At 30.1% G+C, this 24,445-nt stretch overlaps 2 protein-coding genes across 3 annotated transcripts in view; both read left to right on the forward strand.

The window, feature by feature from the left end:
- LOC106784537 (alkaline phosphatase-like) overlaps window positions 1-7,788 on the forward strand; it is a 123,117-nt gene extending 115,329 nt beyond the window's left edge. For both annotated transcript variants that reach the window (XM_014744209.1, XM_014744210.1), the window contains 2 exons: window positions 235-356; window positions 6,087-7,788. In XM_014744209.1, coding sequence (XP_014599695.1) covers window positions 235-356; window positions 6,087-6,512 — 548 coding nt within the window. In that variant the 3' untranslated portion in view covers window positions 6,513-7,788. The remainder of the gene's footprint in view (window positions 1-234; window positions 357-6,086) is intronic.
- Window positions 7,789-18,906: 11,118 nt separating this feature from the next.
- LOC106784539 (UPF0746 protein DDB_G0281301-like) lies at window positions 18,907-21,529 on the forward strand. Its single transcript, XM_014744212.1, has 2 exons — window positions 18,907-19,754; window positions 20,184-21,529. The coding sequence occupies exons 1-2, from the start codon at window positions 19,671-19,673 to the stop codon at window positions 20,538-20,540; spliced, it is 441 nt and encodes a 146-aa protein (XP_014599698.1). The 5' UTR covers window positions 18,907-19,670; the 3' UTR covers window positions 20,541-21,529.
- The last annotated feature ends 2,916 nt before the right edge of the window (window positions 21,530-24,445 follow it).

Below are 24,445 nucleotides of genomic sequence, written 5' to 3' on the forward strand. Positions count from 1 at the left end.
ACGCGTAATTAATAGTTGTGTAATATATTTAAAAGTAAAGTTATCCAACGTTTACCAAGTTCCTTCTTTCCTATGTAGGATATCCGACTTTGGTAAAAACTTTCTTTTTAATAGTCGACAACGCGACTACGACAACGACAACGACAACGAAAACGACGACGTTTTGCTTTTATTTATGAGATTCCTATCGATCTAATCCCGTTGATAGATGGTACCATCGTTTTTTTCCTTCAGGTTCTGACAGCAAGGTGTCGGATGTTGATGGACAACCCTACACGACGCTGCTTTACAGCAATGGTCCCGGATACACGCAACCACGAAATATTCTACGTGATGCCGGCAAGGATTCCATACAGGTAAAAAATTATTCGAAAACACAGTTTATTATAATTCTCTTGTTAATTCATAACAGATAATGGAATAAATAAGCAACGGAAAAACAAAACTAAACGAAACGAAACAAAACTAAACTAAACGAAAAATACTAAAAGGTCGAAAAAAAAGAAAGAAGGTCAATTAAAAAATATTCGATAAAATTTTGTTCGTAAACTCGACAATACGTTAAAATGATATAAAATATTGAAAGAACCAACGAGCAATTAAAACAAAGTTAATGGGACGGGGGGGAAATTGGTTAAACTTTTTTTCCCAACTTTTTTGCGTTGCCGCATTTTCGCGTACATTCGTTTTTAAAATTCTAACTCGAGTATGATAATATTTAATCAAATATACGCGACGTAACATCGTAATATTATTAAACATTTCATTGTAAATTATTGAGCTTGATAATTAGCCGACAATTTTTCGATTCAATTTCTTTTTCGTCATTTTTTTGCACGTTTTTTCGTTCTTTTCTTACTCCATTGGTTCCCTTGCCGGCGCCGACAGGCTGTATGCACTTACTTTCAAAGGACTACGACTACGACGAGGGAAGAAAAAGAAGAGAAAACAAAAAAAAAAGAAAAACGAACAAAAAAATAGAAAAAGGTAAAAAGAGCCCAGTCACGACATACGCCAAAAGCGCATTCTCAATGCCGGTACCCATTGTCACCAACGGCCCGTTTTCTCTTCCTTTTTTTTTTCCTTTTTTCTCTTCTTTTTCTTTTTTTTTTTGTACCTCCACGTTACCACGCTCGGTTCTGAAAACGTGAAAATCGAATCACAAAGCGCGATTTCGAATCTACCGGAGGAAAATCGTCTCGTTTGTTTCTAAAAGTAAGAGAGAAAGAAGAGAAGGAAATAAAGGAAAAAGGGGAGTAGTAAGAAAGACAAAAATTGTAGTAACACGCCGTAGAGACTATCAAGTATATTTTATATGTTTCTTTTCTTACGTGAGAAATAAAAATCTACCCCGTCGAGTTGCTGCACATGCAAGTTTTCTTTCCTACGAAAGATTTTTTTTTGTTTTTTAGTTTCTTTCGTATCCTCGTAAAACAAAAAAAGTCTCATTAATATTTTTGTCCTTTTTACCTTTCTTACGTGTTAACGTTAAATACAAATAATTATTTACATTATTTATATTAACAATGGAATAATTGCAAAAAGGATAAAATCAAAAGGATTTCAAAAAGGAGAATGTTTAATATAAAAATGATCAAATAGTATGAATATGTATACTATATATCGTAAATATATATGTAAATATATAAAGAAAAAAACGAAATGAAAGAAAGAGAAAGAGAGAACGAATTGTGTTTCGCTGTTTGAATCGGAAATCCTAAAAAAAAGAAACTTTTGATTCGGTTTATCTCATCGGACGAGTCATAAAGTGAATCGCGAGTAAACGCGTATCGTACGATAGTAAGCAAAAAAATATACGAGAAGGTCGATGAAATTCATAACGAATTCGAAAGAAAAAAAAAAAAGAAAAAAAACAAGAAAAAGAAAACATGATCTATGATTCCATTCACTTTTTATCAGTTACGTTGTGTGTGCTTATATACATACATGTATATAAAGTGACGACGACTCTTCACTTTAAAATTGTGAAGGTGTTGCTGCAGCAACTTTTGAAATATAGTTTATACGTGTTTGGATAAAATATTAAAATTATGATAAAATTTTGTAAAAATATACATGTAAATAATAATGGAACATTCATGACGGACAAGGCCGTATTATGTTAATAACTGGCATGTGACTATGATCTGCATATACCCGCTCGAATAATAATACAACGTTATGGAAATTTTTATCTTTTTTTTATATATATACGAAATATAAGAATTATATAAGATTGTTGATGTTAAATATAAATATTCACAGTAAATTTGAAAAAATTAATAAATATATTTATAATATATAGAAAAAATTGATGATACTGCAGTTCCAATTTCGAAAACACTGAAGAAAAGAAAAAATGATATTATAATAATCATGTGAGTTCTTAGAAATCATTCTAATTCTGATGCAAACCTACTTCGTATTTTTAAATTCAACAGGAATAATTTTAATGTCCGATTAATTCTGTATATAAATTTCTCTCCCTTTTTTTTTTATATGTTCATCTCTTGTATTTTTTTCGCAATATAATAAATAACGGTCAGTAGTAAAAAATGAAAATTCGAAAAGGGAAAGTTACAAGGATATAAAATATTAAAATCCAAAGGAGGACCATTAAAGGTATATATACATAGCATCGATCTGTCTTCAAGTCGGCATTCAGCCAACCAAGCACCAGCAAGCCAACCAGTTGGCTATCGAATCGACCAACTAACAAGCCAGCTTGCCAACCAAATGGCATTCTTTAATATTTAAACTCGACTGAGTTCCTTCTTCAAACGGCAGATTTATATCCATGACTGGTAGAAACTGATTAGGGTAAAATATATTTTAAAAATGCTAATTGATGAATAATATTGTCCATTGCAATAAGATTATTATTGATTTTTTAATCACGTTAATCAGTTTAAATGATATATTCATTTATTTGAAATGTATTAAAGTGCTAGTGACTAATATTATATTTTATTAATAATAATAATAATAATTAATCATTAGACAAATTTTTGTAAATTTATGCAACCTGTGAAAACTTTTAAAGAAATATATTATTATGCCTTAGATATCGCAAAAATCATGATGGGGTATGAAAATAATTAGAAATATCGGAAAATATGTCTCTATAACAGATTGATAATAATTTATGCGAAAATTGAAATTACGCAAGTTAGACAACACTTTGTAATTTCATTGATAATTGTGGTTACTAGCGAAACTTTATTAAATTTCTATATTTATATTACTATTTATTATATATATAAGTTTGTTTAGATTCTTTATCATCTATAAGTAGCTTAGAAAGTTTGTCACTAATAAATAACGCTTCCAACCAAAAGTATGCTACAAAGTATAAAGTAATAACTGTCGTTAAGTGATGCAATATATAATAAAGGTTTAAAATGTTTCCTTAAAAGTTTACACCTGTTGTATAAGTCTAGAAAAATATAATAATGATTTTGAATATTATCAAAAAAATGATAAAAGTCGCCATTACTAACTGGTTAATCTTAAGCACTCTAAAATACATTTAAGATAAATGAAATCTTATAAATTTGTATCATCAAAGTATCTCATTGATAATAATATAGTATTTTAGCAAGTAATACATTGCATAATTTTTGAAAATGATCGACTGTATGTACTTGAAAAACGCGTGACATACTTGAAAAAGGTTTATGAGAGATAGAAAAGCATTAAATGAAAGAGCAAACACATAAGTTGGTGAAGTAACCAATGCAATATAATTTATACAAGTAGATACGTCGTATATATTTGGTTATAAGTAATATAAAATACGTTTTATCGTCAAATGCAGCCATTGGCTTTTCATTATGAAAAAATTGTACGACCGTTATAATATACAAACAAATTGAGTACCTCGTATATTACGCTGAGAAGTTGATTATTAAATCGATCTAATCAATTGTGAACGTATACATATTTTCTGCTCTCGTCTTTTCAAAATTATCGACTCGTTTAATAATAAATGCCCCTATTGTTCAACATTATTATCTTTGATTTATTAAATGTACGTGACCGAAAGAGAGATAAAATCATATTAATTAGTAACGGCTTGTAGCTTAATATTATGGGAATGTTGCAAACGTATTTTGATATAATATCAAAATAATATAATAAAAATAAACGAAAAATTAAACATAAGAACATATACTATTCATTATCGATAAAATCGTACAATTTATTGTTAGTACATTTCAAAATTACTTACTAATAAAATTTTTCTTTTGTTTTTTTAAAGAAAGGATCTCAATAATTTTTTTCCTTGATGTTTGTGTAATTGTTGAAGAAATAATAACACTGTATGATGGACAGTTCCACATTATGCTAATGGCTCGCATTTCGCTACGATATGCATACGTTGTTTCTTGTCGAGAAAGTTTTGAATAAAGATAATTATTTAAATTTTGTATTTCTCGAAAAATTATTGTTATTTCTTGAGTGACCAACTATAATAAATAAGTATTTGTGTCGAATAATGAAACATTCAAGATTTGTATTTTGGCTCATAAATTTCTCAAGACTGCTAAAACCAAACGATATTCTTTTTATACACACAATAACAAGAATATTATTAAAATTTATATATAACTTAAATTTCAAATAATTATTTCTTTAATGTTTAAGCTGTGTCTCGTATTTTTATTCTTCTCGTATTATCTTCTCGGTTTGCTTTTCTTTCATCAGTATTCTTTTCTAAAATTGATAATTTCGGTATTTCATAGAACGTCTAAAAGAATTACTTTTATAATTAAATAAGTTTTTATTTCTTAAAATGTGGAATTATCTATCGCTAGACTTTTTTATATGAAATATTAAATTCACAAGCTATATAGTTATTAGAATATTTAATATTAAAATCATTTATTTTTACTTTTTACATTAATAACTTCAACGCTAAGAAAATAATATAAAATTCGATGAATATTATATCGCACATTATGAAGTTCGCTACGCTACTCTAATTACAATGTCTAAAATTAAAAAAAAAAAAAGAAAAGTTAACAAATTATTAGAGCTACTCGTATTTATATCTCAAATACTTTGAAGTCGATGAAAAATTTATACACATTTCCGATATTTAAATTCTATAAAAAAAATGGCTACCTTGGTGCGTTAAGATTATGATCTACCATTTCCTTCAGGCAGAGAAATTTCGTTTGAAATACAGCCACATTCATTTTTCCTTTTTCTTCGTCTCTGAGAACGCAACGTATAGTTGAGAAATAACAACCGAAGATAAAATGAAAGAGAGAGAGAGAGAGAGATCGTAGCAATGGTTTACCTATTCGATTTCTTGGCACAGAAAAGATATTCCAAGCGTTTTATCCAATTTCACTGAATTATAATGGTGGCAACTTGACGATTTGGTGGTATATGTTAATTGATTGCTTGCATTTAAATTCCGTACTAACTACTTAACTTGAACGGTTGTAATTTAACAATTGAAACAAATCCAGTTGGTAGATTAATAGTAACGATTTGTTATTTTTCAAGATAAACATTTTATCTAGCTATTTGTCAAGATAATTGTAGATGATAATAAACTAACAAAAACATGTTAAATGTAAGTAGTTAATCTATTGGTTATAATGCGTCCATCGTTATAATAGCTGAGACCGTTATGATATCCAATATGATACGCTTCATTAACCTGATGATTAAATTTAATTTTCAATAAACTTCATGAAATTTTGAAATTAATTATTATTATATTCACATTTATCGAAATAAAATTGATATTAAATAGGATTTATTTTGTCTGTAAATTCACATAATCAAATTGATAACAATGACAACAATTTCTATCATCATATATTATTATTCTTATTAAATAATTATTATTGATCGTTATTATTTATCCTTTTCAATATACTAAACAATGGATATACGCGTAAGTATCATTTACGAAAAAATAATCAAAAGGAAGGATATGAAAGAAAAAAAAACTCTTATTATAAATATTAATATTGAATATTTTTGTATAAAATTTTCTTACAAAATCAAAAAACACGTTGTGAGAATTATATTTAATATTACGATTTATATTTTTGTTTTGTTTTTAGACAGCAGGAGTTCCACGAGCTTGGGCGACACATGGAGGTGAAGACGTGCCAGTGTTTGCGATTGGTCCACTTGCGAGCATCCTCTTCTCAGGCAGCATTGACCAAAGTTACATACCACACGCGATTTCGTACGCTGCCTGCTTAGCCCATCAGGCAAGTCGTTGTTCTCGAGACGATAATAACAGTATCGGTAGCAACGACACGATGAATGTACCGATAAGCTGTCCTTCGGCGGAACCGAACAGTGCAGCGATATCGAGCGACGTGATGAACGATCAGGCACGAAATCCTAGCACGAAATCCATCGCTTCCCGACCACCTAGCAAACCCCGACAACCCCTCGACGATCTTCTCTTTGCTCTCCTCTTACCCTGCCTCGTTGTAAACCTCCAACGAGTTTTCCACCTACCCCTTTCTATCGACTAACCTGTTTCCTACTAGTATTCGCTTTACTCACCCTTCTATCACCACTACCATCACCACCACTACCATCACCACCACTACCACCATCACCACTACCACCATCACTCTATCATCCTACTTGCTTGCCTGCCTGCCTGCCTGCCTGCCTGCCTGCCTACTTGCCTGTTGGCTCTCTTTCAACCCTAACAGGCTTTCATGTCCCATCGGATGAACAAGAGCAGCCTCGATCTAGCCTGCGTATAATCTCCTTTGATCGTGCCCATTCCAAGAGACACTACCTACTGACCACGAGAGCGTGACTCTTCAAGGGGTGAAAGCCTGATAAAAGGGAGAAAACTTGATAAATAACGAATCGAGTTCGTCGAACCCTAATCTCCGCTTATTTCTTACATTACGATATTCATTTTATTCGGCTGGAAATATGGCTCGATCATGGGGAAAACGATGACGCTGATGTATTATAACATTTCATGGTTTCGTTTTAGGACAAATTCTATTTAAATAGAATTCATTATCTCATTCGAGAGAGATGAGATAATATGTTGTGTATAATAATATTAATAATAGAAAGATAAGGAATATGAGTTGGACTTGTTGGGAATGTTTGTTCGTTATTATTATAAAAAAAAAAGAAAAAAAAGAAAAGGAATTTAATTGAAGAGTCATTTGTGTATTATGTGCGTTCAGCTCTGGATAGAATTTCATAGATCGAGCTTTCATCTGATAAGTATTATTAACCCTTAAATACATATGTGGTAGCAGAATTATCATATATATTAATATTTAATATAACTTATCACGCGCGCAATTTAACATATCTAATTGTATATGTAAAACAATTTAGTTTTCTCGTTAAATTTCGTCAAAATAAACTATGATAATATACAATATATCAATTATTTTCATTTTAATAATTATTTAATAACTCTAATAATAATATTACGTTCATTTAAAATATCAACATAATTAAGTAATGCATTAAAGGGTTAAAATAAATTTTGTCAACTTGTAGTCTTCGCATATGACATGGAAATAAAAAAAGAAAATGATCTCGAGAGATCTCTGTCCAGAGTTATAATACAATAAAAGAACAAGTAATATAATCACGATCGGATAATCTTCGTGATTAGATGTATCTTTTTAACTTCGAAGGACAACGACAACCTACGAAGAGTAACTATGTAAAGAAAGTTTAAGTAGTACTCAATATATAAATCGAAAAAAAGAAATTAAAGAAAAATAAAACAGGGTCGAGTGAAAAAGAGAAGAAAAAGAAGAAGAAGAAGAAGAAGAAAAAGATGATTGGTACGAAATGAAACTGGTAAAAATAATGAAAACAAGTCTATTGAATTATTGACGTTCCGTTAAAAGCCGCTTCACCGAACACTCAAAATTAAATTTATGAGCATCCAGGTTCGTCAGAAGCATTAAATGAGTGATCATTAACGTTCACCGAGTTTTTTTTTCTACTTGTTTCTTTTCAATATTTATTGATGTTACGATACACGATCGAGTTACCTCATTAACATGAGCTTGAAACTTTCGATACAAATTTTACCTATGTTTCTATATATAATATAACAAATATATTATATATATATATATATATATATATATATTATACATACTCTCTACGCATGTAATCATTCCTTTTTGACTTCGTTAACTACCATGCTTTTACTTTGACAAGCCTATAGCAAAGAATTCTTTTGCTATTACTTCTTTTGCTTTTTTTAAGAGGTGCTCTGATCAAGTGACTCAAAAAGAAAGTATTTTTTGAAGTTTCTTTTCGATGAGTTATAGTTTAGAATTTTTATGTTCTTCGTTATTTACACTTTTAAATAATATAAAATAATTTATTTATTATTAATTCATTAAAATCTATTTACTTTTAGTATAAAAAATATTTATCAAAACTTTTCATAGTTAATGCCGAGGAATTACTAGCAATGACTGATTTCCTTCTTTGACGGTAACATATATATATATAATTTGTGTTACTTTATTTAGATGTTTTATATTTTTTTAGAATTACTAATCATGTACCTATTACTATCATTCATACAAAAATTTACATTACACTTGCATTATATTCTTTAAAGTAGGTACAATCAATATATGCAAAAACAAATTATCAAATTTTTTCAAAATTGTTGACTTGAATGATCCCTTTAAATAGGAATGTATGAAATGACGTAACTCGAACGTTCGTTTACTTTTTTAATAGCAACGAGACTACTCGCTACGAATTAGAAAAGTAAATAAAAAAGAAATCGGAGAAAGATCAAAATGAAAAAACCAGATCTCGGGGAATAAGAATCGAAGCTTTATCTCATACGGGATTCGATTATGTAGGAACGATATTCGTAATCCCAATGGGCAATGTTTATGCTTAAAAATTCAAAATGCATTAGATGTGAGATACGAAAAGCCGATAATGCGCAGAATCTGCCACCATGCTGCTGTCTTATCTTATCCCTGGAAACTGAAATTCCGAGGCACGAATCCAACGGAAGTAAGAGTGAGGGAAAAGGAATGAAGGAGTTTGGGGTTTCTTTGATCGAACGTTAGATTCCGTGCGATATCATTGCCGAATAATTTATAGAAAAAGCAGGAAACGGCGCACGGGAAATTGCAAGAAAGTAAAAATAAAAAATATTTTTCTTGGCTTAATAGAAGAAATAAGTGGACAAAATTTCTCACAAATTTTTTACTCGCGATTTCTTCTTCTTCTTCTTCTTCTTCTGTTTTTTTTTTTTTTTTTGTTTTTTTTTTTTTTTTTTGGTTATTTTCTTTCTCTTTTTATTTCCTCTCTCTCTCTCTAATTCATTATCACACGATCTCATCGTAAGGAATTATAACACTATCATAAACGTTAAATGTGTACGCGGTTATTTGCATGAATAATTATGTAAAAATTGTCGACCAACATTAAACGAGTTTTAAATGATTAATCCTTTAATCCGCGAGATTAGTTATAAATAACGAGTTAAGTGTACAATAATTAGAAAGAAAGAGTAAGAAAAGCTTTCGATGATCTATTTGCCAGGCTGTCAGAGTCGAGAATTTAGACAAAAAAAAAAACAACCACATTTATTTGTCACCGCGAATATTTCGATTATTATCTAACGTAAAAAAAAAAAAAAAAAAAAAGGGAAAAGAAATAAAGGAAAATAAGTTAACATTGCAAATTTATAGGAATACAGGTCAAATCTAGTCCGAATTCAGGAATCCTTGTTATTTCTCTTAGCGAAGCGAAATTATTCAGACATGTTAGCTAAAAAAAGAATCCTAAAAAAGTTAACCCTTTGTCGTGGTTTTCGCGATTGTTACGTTGGGAATGAAAGTTCACGTACGGCAGAAAGAACAATGAAAAAAAACACACAACAAGAATGAAAATACTTGCTTGACTACTTTGACAAAAGTTCATTAACACGTTCTTTATTTCGATGTGTCATTTACCTATATGCCTCGTAATTAACTTTTCTTTTCATAACTTCTATTATTTTACGCCATTTTGTGAAACGGATTATTTGAAAAGAAAAAATAATAAAGATTACTCTCATTGTACTTCGTACGGGGAATTAGACTCATACAGAAACTTAGCGAGTCGTAATCGTATCATGAGAACGAAAATCATTATCTTGTTGTTTATACGAGTGTGTGCTCATTTGCAAACGGGTTTTTCGTTCTTTTTCGAGGATTCTAAACAAAAAATGCAGAATATCGTGAAATATAACAAATACGCGCGTTTCCTGACAGAAAATATTTTGTAAACTATTTAATGTCGCAATATACAATTTACCAAAGGTAAAAAGCGGAATATAGAATATTTATTCGACGTGTACACCTGTCAAGAGATTTTTAAAAACACATGCGTTCGGTCTCTTTTTTTTTTAATCATTTCTCTCTCTTTCTCTCTCTCTCTGATTCACTTTATTTATTTTTCACAGAACACCACACTGTCGGAGGGGGAACCACCTCTGATTTTTGCTATCACTAATTTTATTTTTTTCCCCCCTTACGGAATATATTATTTTACACCGACACAACATTTTTGCGTAGAATATTAAACATGCTATGTTGAAAATTATCTTAATGGCCATTTTTATGAATATATGTGTAAATTGTTTTTATGCGTGAAATATCATCGCTCATCTTGCGTATACAATGAACGTATTTACGCGTACGGTTTTATGTGTATATATGTATGTGTAAGATTTATGAAATTACTGGCTAACAATTAAACAATGTTACATTAACAATGATATTTCCACTATTCAAATTGCACGGTCATTTTTATATCCTTTGAAAATTTGTTATTCATTCCATTCTACGTACTAATACATATATGTACTGTATATATGGCATAGAATAATACGTATATACATACGTACTTGCATTACTCTCGAATGCTTCTCAGTTACGACGAAAGTTTGTACGCTTATCGGTAGCGTGTGCTCCATCAATGAGACTCGATTAACATTAAGCGAACGATTTTACGAGTGAAGTGAAATACGTTTACCCAAAACTTTCTTAAAATTCATTTAATTTACCGTCAAGAGTCCAAATGTTCTAGGTACTATAATACACATACGTACGTACACATACATACGTAAATACCGTTCTATGAAAGTTTACAGTACGATCGGAAAACGCATTTGAACATAATGTATTTTACATACTTTATACTAAACGATACGAATAGTGGCCTAGGGTAACGTTACTCTTTTGATGGATGTGTGTAATTGTGAAACCGATATCAAATTGCGGTTCATTTTCACAGTTATATTACTCGTTATTGTAAACTTTACTCGTCCTTAATCAAAGACGATAAAGTTGCGAGACCAAAAATTTACGAAACGGGAATTACGAACTACGCCGATTACTATACATATATATAATATATATTTCTGTAAATAAATAAATTAAAGTAAGAATTATAAAAGAATGCAATCTTCACCGATAGACATCGTCTGTAAGCTATTGTTTCGTAACAAATGAAAATGATGACAAAAATTTTGATTAATTATTCCCTCGTATCCTCTTCAAAACAGATCACATACGTTTAAAATGGATAAAATTAATTGTACGACAGTTTCAATAAATTTTGACATATTTCGTTTTTTACATTCTTTCAATGTAAAATAATATTTCGAAAATATGTTCCATAATTATTATATTGAAACTCAAACTATTCGCGTACTTTTAAAAGCTGTTATCGAATTATCTACGGTCGTTTGCAAATGACTGTAAAACTTTAAACGCATTTTTTCCCCCCGAAACATTTTTCCAACTGGTTAGACATATATTTGTAAATTCGTTTCATTTATAAAATGTTTTAAACAATTAATAATTTTCTCTTTTAATTTAGTCGCAATATTATTATCAAACGTTACATAGTCGCGTTTGAAAAAAAAACGAACGAACGAACCATTTTTTCGCAATACCTTTTATGAAAATAAAATTTCCCTTAATGTAGTTTAAAATGATGACGTAGAAATTCTCGTTCGATTAAAAGCCATTATTAATTTGTAGTATCGCGGAAAACATATATACATATATAGTTATTTGTTGGCTTCGTCAGAATAATTTTTTTATCATTTAAAAAAATATTCCTTAATAAAATATATATATATATATATATATATTAATAAATGTTAAAATAAAATTTGTGCTTAAATGTACAAACAAAGTGTATCAAACTAATATAATTGAAACTATTTCATAAAGAAAATGATCTACACGGAAACTACCTACATGAATATGTATATATAAATAGATTTCATGGAATAAGATAGAAACACTCTTCACATAATTCGTTCTCAAGTTTTAGTTGAAGATGGCTTTTCTACTCGGCAAGGAGACTTGCTTCTTCCGGTACAAAGTTATATTCCAGAAGCAGCAAGTAATTTGGGTTATCGCACAGTCGATAAACGATGAGGACAGTCTCGAAAGTTGCCATAGCTGTTTAGCGCTATTACGAACTGTCGTACCCCCTTGAAAGGTAGCAATTGAAGATGAAACGATTTAAAGCTCGTCCGAAATTCAAGCTTTGGATTTCAAGATTTTCTGCTTATAACAGGAACTGACTGTCTGGGATACAAATTTCAATGATTTATACACCTTTCTCATATGCAACTTAATTCCTATTACCGATCAATCTTTTTACATAATACTATACTCTATAGGTAAGAGATTAATACAAAATAAATATTATAATTATAATTGTAACTAATATAAAAGTGGTGTTATTTATTACATTTTAATTTATACGGATTTTGAAAAAGAAATTGCTAATCGATAATAAATTTCGAAAATTTTCATCATTTACAGTTTGATAATAAGATGTGTCTATTAATTTGTAATTTTGTCAAATTACTGCTTACTAAACTATTTTTCGTGACTCTATACATATTATTAGATCTCATTGTCATTTTTTCAAGATTTACAATATGTACCAATATTAGAATGTTTTATTATTCACATTATATCTTCCAGCAACTTTCAAAGTTTTGTTTAAGGAAACTTTACTTTTACATCTACTTGTTACGTACCTTTAATTTACTTTTTATCTAAACTTTTATTTTAATAATCTATAATAATACACACAATGTGTATATTAATATTACAATATATATTAATAATTATATTATATTTCCGAAGAGAACTATATACGTGTTATAAATAGTTATCAAATTACTTATCTCAACCATATACATCATTAACAACGTATTTAATACTAAAACTATTTAAACTATTCAAACTAGTTTCTCTCTTAATTAGAAAGCAATAGGAGTCATCCTAACAGAGAAACACGTTCATGTGAATACCATAAGCAATTAAACGATATAATCAAATGAAAACATCAATTAGAAACTAAACATCAATCACGACACTTGTAGTAGATATTCGAAATTGAATCTCCCTAGCTAGAGTCGATTAAACAAACGTTCCCATAGTTTTCGTAGAATTCGGAAACGATATTCCCTGATATACGAATACCTGGACAATTCGCATTATGCAAATCGAGTAACGATCGGTAGTTGGCACGACGCTTTGTCTGAAAATCGCTGATTTTCATCGAATCGATCGATTTAAAGAACAACATCGAGGAGGAAGGAAAAGGATGACGAGGAGAGGAAGGGCTGAAGGAAGTGGATGAAATAGAAAAAGAAGGAAGAAAAAAGAAAAGAAAAAAGTATATATATAATAAGTACTACACATAGAAATATATTATATATATACGTTTCTCTGTGTAAAATAATAAAAGTAAAAGAATTTTTAAAGTCGAAAATATACTTATTATTATATATATATAATATTATTATTATATATATATATATAAATGTGAAATTTCTTAAATACGTTTACCGATGAAAAAAATGGAATACCGTGTTAGTGACGAGGAGAGGAAGGGGTGAAGGAAGAGAATGAAATAGAAAAAGAAGGAAGAAAAAAAAAAGAAAAAGTATATATATAATAAGTATATAGTTCGAAGTAAGTAACGTTATGAATATTCTCGATTTTCTCGAAACTGATAGAAGTTTGACAGTTAGGAAACACAGTTGCTAATCACAATGCCAAAGTTAAATAGGTCGCTAGTGATGTCGATTATCAGTGACGTTAGAGAGGTAAACCGCGTCAGTGAGGAGATACGTTCGAGTTGTCTAACAGATTCCATCGAACATCCTTCATGGAAATTTCCAACGAAACTCGCAAAAAATGTACATCTTATGGAAATTTTAGAAAAACACGATGGCACCGCTAGGGAATTGTACATTCTTCTCTTGGAACTGGCTTACGACAGGTCGCTTTTATTTTTTGAGCTTTCACAAATTCTATTACCCTTCTTCTTCTTCTTCTTCTTTCGGCTATCATCATCTGACGCTTCTTCTTCCATTTTCACGAGTTTATGTCAAAAACAGATACGCTTCGAACCCCGTTAGATAGTTTTTCCTTTGACACTTTTACGACGCCTGTATTATACACGTATGAACGCATATTATTTATAAAATATATATATATACAAACTAACGTTCTAAAGTATTTAACCATCATGGAAAAAGTAATATTTCACAAGACTTTGAATGAATAAAATTATTTTTTATTAAAGAAAAATCATTGATTTATATTAATTAATGGAATTTTAATATTAATTTGTGTATGATGATTTGAAATTTTTCTTTTATATATATATGTATATGCTCACACACATTTATTATTTAAAACAAATTTATAAAGTTTTCAAATATTTTGTAACCAGTTATTTGTTCCGATCTTTATTAAGGGTGTTCCTAAAATGAAACGATGATGATTATAATTATCAAATATAAAACAGGTGTGTGTAGCTGTCATAAGAATAATTGTTTTATTTTGTTATACAATTAATAATTTTATTATCAACATTTATTTATTTATTTATTTCATTTAAACATATATTTAGCACGTGAATGAACACAAAGTTTGAATCAATTATTTCCAAATAATTGATCAATTAGAAATTTAATCTGATGTTGTTGTGAATGATATTGAGTAAAGTAAGGACCAACACATAAATTGCTGGGAAAGTATCAATACATATTAATCCGGATAATGTATGGCGTTAAGTTTAATTAATCGATTAGTTAGTTGATCTCGAAATCCTTTAAACATATTGAAATTTATTAATATATTTTAATTTTTATTAAAATTACAATTAATATAAATATAGCAAATGTCTGTGGTAATTACTTTGATTAGTAATTTTTCCAATATACAACCGTATCAAGGTTTTAATTTGTTTTTGAAAATTATCATTATAAGTACAAGTATAGCCAAATACCTTTGAACGATAGTTTATATAGGATGTTTCAAAAATACAGGTACGATAAAAATTATCTCAAAAACAAAATATTTTTCAACACAAGGTTTCAGGCAAAAAAGTAATACTATCTTTAAAGATCTTTAAAATGAATTTTTTTTTTACAGCAAGCATAAATTTTTTGTTCAAACGATTAATTTCAATCCTTCATTTCATTCATTATCCAGATAATTATTTGTAAATAATTACGGAAAAACGTGCTTGCAATATTTTCTTATAAAAAGCTTTCTTCCTTGTTCGCTAACTGCAACAGAATAGAACGAACGCTTGCCGATATTCGATAACCGATACTCGATATATATTCTGTGATATGTTTATGTGTGTATCTATACACGCGCGTATACATATGTGTGACCCAAACTGTACTACTTTATTCTACTTATCGTATACTAGACTATACCAAAGCGTATATATTAAAAAGTTGGGGTTCAGACAGTTTGTTATTGGCGAAATAACTTTACCAAGGACCAAACGGTCGAACAGTATTAAATTGTAGTATTTAAATAAAAAGTATTTCAATATATTGACTTATAGGAAAATTTTGTCATGTTTATAATGAAAAATATAAAAAAAAAAAACATCTTGTTATTTAGAGTTCCAGAAAATCGATATAGAAAACATACACGTTTGACGTTTTCTTTTATTTCACAACAGGATCCACTTCGTTCTACGTCTTATCTTGGATTTCATAGACGAGTATCCTCTCATAGAAGAAGAAGAAAAAAAAGAAGAAAAAAAAGAAGAAGAAGAAGATATCTCGAAAGAATCGACGAACGTGAAAAGACCGAATTACGTGTCACTCGCACACATCGTGCATCTTCTATGGAATCGTTTGAAGATTATATCAGAATATCTTTTAAAAAGACACTCGGTATAAAAAAATCGGACGTTAATTGATTAATTCGAAAATAAAATTACGCCTAAATATTATTCGATACAAAATGATTGTAGGATCCAAAAAATAGAACAGAGATCGAAGATTGGCACGAAAAGAATTTCGTTTCTAAAGGAGTTCAAGCAAGTTGCGAGCTTAACTATTGCGAAAATTGTAGTATTGCGAGTGAGATTATTTTACGAATGATAAATTCGATCAATAGAGCCTTCCATGAGAATAAATTAATTTCTGCCGTGGCTAAAGAAAGGTATTATTTCCGGCAAGTAGAGTTCGAACGGATGCGTCGTTGACGATCCTTTTCATACAGAGACCTCTTAAAAGGAGATATTTACGAGAAGACTCAATGGGCCGTGATGAGGAAACTCGCGGCAGCCATTGAGATGGACATTAAGACGACTTTCGAGATGATGCAGGAGAATTATATGAAAAGGGAAACGATAAAGAGGAATTACGAGGAGGAGAAAAAGAAAGTGAACTTCCTTGAAACCGAATTGTCGCGTAAACGAACAGACTTGGATCTTTTGCGAGCTGAACATTTTCAACTCGAAGGGAAGATCCAAAATAGTACGGTTCTATTCTATTTACCTAGTTACTTACTACATCGTTTCTTCCTTCTCTTCGTTCTTCTTTTTCTTCTTCTTTCACAGTAGTCAGGTTATTCATTCTCTACAAACTTTTTCCCTGGATAATATATATATAAATAGCCTGGGAGAAAGTAGGAAAAGCAGAACTAGAGAACAGGGTTATCGAATTATTGAGTAGTCGAACTACTCGATCGATCGATCATCGTCGAACAAGCGTGTGACCGTGATCGTTGATCGCCTTCAGTCTCAACAGACCTTATTTTTTGGAAACTTGTCGAAGTAGAATAAAACAAAAAAAAAAAAACAAGAAGAAAAAGAAGAAGAAAAATAGAAGGACGAAGTAAAAGTAGAAGTAGCGAAGGGAAAGCAAGAAAATTTTATTACTTGCTACGCGCGTCTCTGCCCGGGGTCTTGTAAGCGAAAAGAAAACTCGTTCCCTCGCGATGAATAAAACATTCTTCCTACTTATATTTCGTCTTCGCACGTGCACCACTCGTCGTGTTAGAAAAATAATTTAACTGAACTTTAACGGAACTTTTGCACTATATCGGTATAGAGATATTTATCAATATATTTAAATACATTACAAACGATTATCACATTTTTTCTATGTTTGAATTGTCAAATAATTGTTATAAATATATACAAGGTGTTTGAGAATTTTTCGAACAAAACTTATTTTACTCTCGAAAATAAACAAAATAATGTTATATAAAAAGCTTTATTCAAAAGTTATACCAAAAATTGGAAATGTGGGGTTCAAAACGTAACCCATTTACGCGACTATAAGTATGACACCGTTGTAGTATGTTGTTTATTCATTTCTGCAACTACATTTCTAATTTGTTCCTACCCATAACATCAAGTGTAACTATCTCAATTGCATAAACTTCTTGTTTCAATTTTCTGTACAAATAAAAATCATTTTTAAGATTTCTATTGCATGATTATCAACCATTACAACTAAAAGTACCACCAGTATTTTGTCAAAACAAATAATTGTAGTTAAATGGTAATCCAACATACGCAAAATTTGTGAAAAATTGGTTAAGTGAAGATTACCCTCAAAGAAGGATTGAACAAAACTAAACAGTAGCTCGATCATTTAGATCATTTAATTTCAGCCCCACTACATTTTCATTTGTTGATAAAACTAACAATAAAACAACAAATTATACGCTTGATGTTATGATGGTACGAATTAGGAATACAATTGGAGAAATTAATTGAAATCGACATGAAATTCGTCATGTCAGAAACAGCATATTACTTACAGTGGTGTCAAACTTGTATTCGTTTTAGGTAACCAACATTGTGAACAAAGTTTGAATAAAGTTTTAAATGACCTATGTTTGTATAACATTTTTTGTTTATTTTTGGGAGTAAAATACAATCGCAATGTTTGTACGAAGAACCCACAGAAAACAATTGTTATCGATATATATATATTGTGAAATCGAGTACTTCTATGCTAAATAAAATATGCATTCGTGTGGAATTTGATCGAATGGCCCTGGGTAACTCAATGGTTAGAGTAATCGCTCGGAAAACGGAAAATCTGGGTTTGAGTTGATGGTCCGGTCAGTCCAACGGTCAAACTTTTTCACAAATACAACAATATACTTGCAACATACAAACAATTATCAAATGATTTGATATTATATCATTATTTATATGTTATGTTACATAGTTACACGTGATTTCGATCTGTTGAAAGAAAAAAATATTCAAACGGAAGAGATGAAAAAAAGATTAATCCTCGAAGTGGAAAATAATCGTATGAAAATGGAACGTACAGGTAATCAAATAAACTCCGTCTGAATTGTTATAATATTATCATAATCGTTGTTGATCTATTCGCGTTTCATTTGAGAACAATTTTATCACGAGGATGGTTAAACATTCGAGAATAGGAACCACTCAAAATATTCGAATACTCGAGAGCAATTCGAGTAGTCTGAAAGTGGTTTGTCGTTTTCAGGCCTTACTCGAAATAATTCGAGTTACTCAATTTCGTTGAAAGCTTAAACCAACGTTTACGAATCATTGCGATAATTTACGTGTTGACACTGTTACTATCGAAAGTCTATCAAAAGCTTTAATCATTTGAAATTTTTGTTTAAAAAATGATTATCATTTTTCATCAATAAATTTCTGACAATTCCTATAATGATATTAGTTTTTAATAATAATTATCAAAATATGACACTCAAAGGTGTCAAGAGATAGCATTTGATTGAAATAAGTATAAAGTAATAGAAATAATGTTAAATAACATGTGAAGCATCGGAAAAATCCAAATTAAATGAAATCGACAGATCGGTAATATCGACGTAATTACTGAAAATATGATCGTTGACGTGTTTCACTTTCTTGATGAAAAAGGCAATACGGTTGATTGTAAGAGCGAACGCGTTTCGGAAGATAAATTGAAATCTTACGAATGAGGAGTTGAGACAAGCGAGACAAGGAAAGAAAAATCGATAAAGAGAGAAAGAAAGAAAAGAAAAAGGAAAATATAAAAGAAGGAAAAAGAGTGAAAAAGTGAAAAAGTGAAAAAGAGAGAAGCTGTTCGATGAAATTTCTCTTCTTGAATAAGACGATCGCTTCCCTTTCCTTCAATAAGCAAATTCTCTTATTTTTCTTTTTTTTTTCTTTCTTTCTTTCTTACATCTATATCTCATCACTCGGGGGGTGGGGGGTGGGTTTTTCTTATCGCAGCAGAGTCATGGGACATTTTGCAAAGTCAGACCGTGAGCCTGGCTGAGAATAAATTGGAACTAGAAAACACCGTGAGAAAACTAGTCGAAGAAAAGAAGATGGTCGGTAATCGCGATGCGTGTCTCGAGACAGAAAGAGCTCTTAGGATCTTGCTGACCGAATTGGAGAGAGAAAATGATTCGGTAAGTCAATTGTATGGTATGGTAGAAAGAGATGAGTGTTGAAGAGGGGAAAGAGGAAAAGGGTTGAACAAGGTTCCTATGAGAACAGTGCTCCCTGACGGGAGATCATCTCTATTGCTCGTGACATTTTGACATGAGAACGTGGTCGAAATTCGTAATATCGATTGAACATATATATACTATATATGTGTGTTACGTGTACTCATATATGTATATAACAAGTACAGTACATAGAAATATATAAAGAGAAATATATTATATATATACGTTTCTCTGTGTAAAATAATAAAAGTAAAAGAATTTTTCAAGTCGAAAATATATTTATTATTATATATATATAAATTATTAGTCGAAAATATATTTATTATTATATATATATAAATGAAATTTCTTAAATACGTTTACCGACGAACGTACCTTTTATTTTAGATAAAAATGGAATACCGTGTTAAAGTAAAAGAATTGGACAGAAAGTTGGAAGAAATGAAAAATCGTGAAATCTTAAAAGAGTACGATACGGAGAGAAATGAAGAAGGATTATATAAGGAAACGATATTAATGCCAGGAGATGATCCAGAATTAGATATGACGCGACAACTTATCACAAATCGTCAAAAAATCGAACTTCTTCAACGACAAAACGAGCGCCTGTCGAAGACGTTGAATCGTTTGAGAGAGTATCGTTTAACGACAATAACGACCACCACAACTACCATGACGACAACGACGACAACGACAACGATGAAGATGAAGACAACTAATACAACGAAAAGTCTTCTCAAATGATCTCTTAGATCTCTTTTTAGGCGTTCACGGATTTGCATGTTCTTTGTAAAAGATCCTGATAAATCGTTCGAGATATCAAAGGTACGCGCGATAATGTACCAATGAGGTGCAAGTAATTCGTATCAAAAAGCTTTCTTCGATAACTATCTTAGCTATTCTACTTCAAAATTTCTTTTCGTTATTTTTATCCTTATTTTCAAACGGCACACTCGGTGACAATAATTCTTCCTTAAAAAATGCAAGATGAAAAAAAAAACGGAAGGAAAAAAGGAAGAAGAAAAAAGAACATTGTCAAAGCACTGAAAAAGCGAATAGAACGAATAGACCAAGCGAATCTCGATGTATCAAAAAGTTTTAATCATCTCGGGTAATTACGAACTATCAAGGTAGTCCTAACTTTTATGCTTGTTCCTTCTCCCTCTCTCTCTTTCTCTTTCTTGATGATAGTACTAATAAATTATACCGTCAGACTTTGCTCGTATCCAAAGTTCTTCGAAGCACGTTCGACTTCCGGCATCTGGCTCGTCCCTTAGTTCCCATAGTCCGATCGAGATCAAACTGGAACATTGATTTCACGGCTCGAAAATATTCTAAGAAACTTCGTTTCCCTCGAGTTTAGATTTCAACGCTTTTCTAGCATCTTTTCATATACGTATATACTTACTTACCTATATATATATATATATATATGTGTGTGTGTAGGGGTATGTATGTATGTACCTACTCGTTTCGATTGAGTTTGAGAAATTCGGCTAAATAAACCTCATCCAAGCTCTGATAGTATAAAACAACTTGTTGATTTGGCACCGTTCATAAGTTTCCCTTGAATAGCTATGTATGTATGTATGTATGTACGTAAGTACATACATCTTACCTACAAATGTATACCAAAAAAATGTCCTCGAATTGAAGGTAAAGGGAAAAATGGGAAATTGACTTTTACGGAAAAGAAAATAAGAGAACGTTTGTTCCCAAACCTTTTTATTATTCGTACGTGGCTCTCATCACTCGTACATAATAAATAAAAGGAAGGTTTCTCGGTGTTTTAGAAGAAAATAATTAAATTCGTTCTTAACAATATGTATGTATGTATGTATGTATGTATGTATGTACGTATGTATATACGTATGTATGTATGTATGTATGTATATACTCCAACGTAAACGTATCGAGCGAGAACGATTGGAGAATAAATTATTGAACGTGCGAGCGTGCCTATATATACATGTTATAATATTAATAATAAATATAATTAAATACATATCTTTTTATTTTTCTCTCTTTCTTCTTCTTTTTATTAATTTTTTTGTTTGTTTGTCTTTCTATTATATATATATATATATATTTATAAATGTATACGCACACACGCGCACACGTAATAATGTAACTTCATTGAAATATATTAATTTAAGTACGAATAATTACACTCCACGACATAACAGTATTGTATATAATACAAATGTGAGCTTTTTTTTCTTTTCTTTTCTTTTCTGTTTATAACTTTTTTTTTTCTTTTTTTCTTTTGTCTTACTTTTTTTCTCCTTTCATTTTTATAATTACAATAACTATGGAGAGCGACGGATCCATCGTGATCTCTCGAATCATAATGAACAGGTGAAAAATATAAGGGGAAACGATCGAACGCGAAATTGATATACAATATAATTAAAATAAACGCGATAATATGCGATAATAAATAGGACGAAGGAGCCTAGAGTCCGGCTCTTCCCTTCGTCCTTAACTTATCTCTCTCTCTCTCTCTCTCTCTCTTTCTTTTTCATTCCTTCTTTCTCCCTTTCATCCTTCCTCACTTTTTATTTCTTTAGTTTTTTCCTCTCTTATCGAATCTTAACTTTTTCTTTTTTGCAATAAAATTTTATATTGCGAGAGAGAGAGAGAAGGAAAGAGAAACCTAGCACGTGACCAACCAACCCATGACTCAACTAACATAAGATATCTTCTTTTCTAAGCCGATATTAATTTCATAAATTCTACGTTATCTCGTCGAACTCTAATCAATTAATTAAATGAAAGAGATTAAAAAAAAAAAAAAAAAGAAAAAAGGTGATAAACCGTAACCGTAAAAAGATTGTCGAGAGAATTCAAAGAAAATACTGACAAACAAATATACATAGAGATATAGAAATAAAATGAGAGATAAATCAAGAAAACAAAAAAAAATCAGAGAGTATTCAATATTTTTATACATTCTTGTTCTTATTTATTATTTTCTATTCCTTTTTTTACTTTGTTCGAAGAAAATTCGAATTATTTTCACTCTCTCTCTCTCTCTCTCTCTCTCTCTCTCTCTCTCAGATGAAAGAATAAACGTCAAAGATTCGAAAAGGAAAATTTGTTTTATCGTTCATATACTACCCGCAGCAGCACCGATTTCTCTCGTTACTTTTTTCTATTGCATTATGACGAAACGAAATGAAGATATAAAAAGGAAAAAAAAAAAAAAGAAAATAAAAAATCGTGGTATAAATTTACGGAATATCTTCCATATTCTGTAAAACGTAAGACCAAGACTGCATTGATTGATCGATAGGATGAGTAGTAGAACATGAAAAAAAAAAGAGAGACTATATATGTGTATATACACATATAGAATAGAAATAAATTATATTGTGATAACAAATTAGAAGAGAAAAACGTGTGTCTCTCGGCGATTCGAATCCTTCTCGTTGGAGAACTTTTCTTTTTATATATTTTTTCTTGTTTCCAATTACCCATCGAAAACCTTATCATTGTAATTAACATTATTATCATTAATTTATATTATCAATATATATAATAATAATAATAATAATAATATAAACTATGATCTCACCAGAATATGGTAATGTTGCATCGATTAAGATGCATTTCGAGTGACCAAAAAATAGACCCTCATTTTTATACTCGTCAGACGACTCCTTTCTTCGCAATATATATAATAATAATAATATATAAGATATAATATATAATAATAATAATCATAATAATAATAATAGTAGTATTAATTGTCATAATAATAATAATAATAATAATAATTAGCTTCGTTTGATTCCCTCATTAGATATACCCGAAACATACACCATGTATTTACATCGATTTTCTATCGAGTTTAGCCAACGGAATTTCTTCCCTATGGAATAGTCTTCACGTAACATTCCTCGTTATTGTTAACGAAGAGGATGAAATAAAGGAGAAGACAGAAATAAACAAAAACAAAAAAAAAAAAGTGAAAAGTAATTAATTATCGAGAGAGAACGACACAACACTTTCTCCCGATTAAAATGAAAATTTAAGAAGAAAAAGATACAATTAATATGTATTTATAATATAATTTTTATATTAATCAAAAAGAGAAGAGCAGTAATTGTACAATAAACTCTCACTCTCTCTCTCTCTTTCTTTTTCTTTTCTTCTTTCTCTATTTATTTATCTTTCATCGAAAAACGAAAGAAAAATAAAAAAAAGTTGATAAAAAGACGTATAAGTCCTGTCATTTTCTTTTTACTTTGGAAAATAAAAGAGGGGAACAGAAAAAAGAAAGATAGAGAGAAGACAGAAAAAGAAATAAAAAAAGAAAAAAATAAAATAGCAAAGTTGAATTAATGTTCTTTTTTTAAGGAGATTCCTTTTCGAAACGACAAGAACCAGAACCTCGGCGAAGAATTTGAATACGATTGGTAACGGCAAATGACGTCTTCATCTTCATCTTCATCTTCATCTTCATCATCATCATCTCCGTTTTCGTTTTAGTCTTCGTATTTCTTCATCGTCATCATCGTCATTCCTTTCCAAAAGTTTTATTTCTCGTTTCGTTTATCACGTGATTCTAACATAACTTATAAATTGTAACTTGAAGGATTTATATATAATGCAGGAAAATGGGGGAAAATATATATTGACAAAGA

The sequence above is a fragment of the Polistes canadensis genome, unplaced genomic scaffold, assembly GCF_001313835.1.
Source record: "Polistes canadensis isolate GaletaPanama2010 unplaced genomic scaffold, ASM131383v1 scaffold_37, whole genome shotgun sequence".
Lineage (NCBI taxonomy): Eukaryota > Metazoa > Arthropoda > Insecta > Hymenoptera > Vespidae > Polistes > Polistes canadensis.

Excerpts from the sequence above, each read along its gene's own strand:
- LOC106784539 (XM_014744212.1), top strand. The coding sequence starts at position 19,671 with ATGGTCGGTAATCGCGATGCGTGTCTCGAGACAGAAAGAGCTCTTAGG. Across the intron at positions 19,755-20,183 it reads TGGAGAGAGAAAATGATTCG|ATAAAAATGGAATACCGTGT; the intron begins GTAAGTCAATTG and ends CTTTTATTTTAG.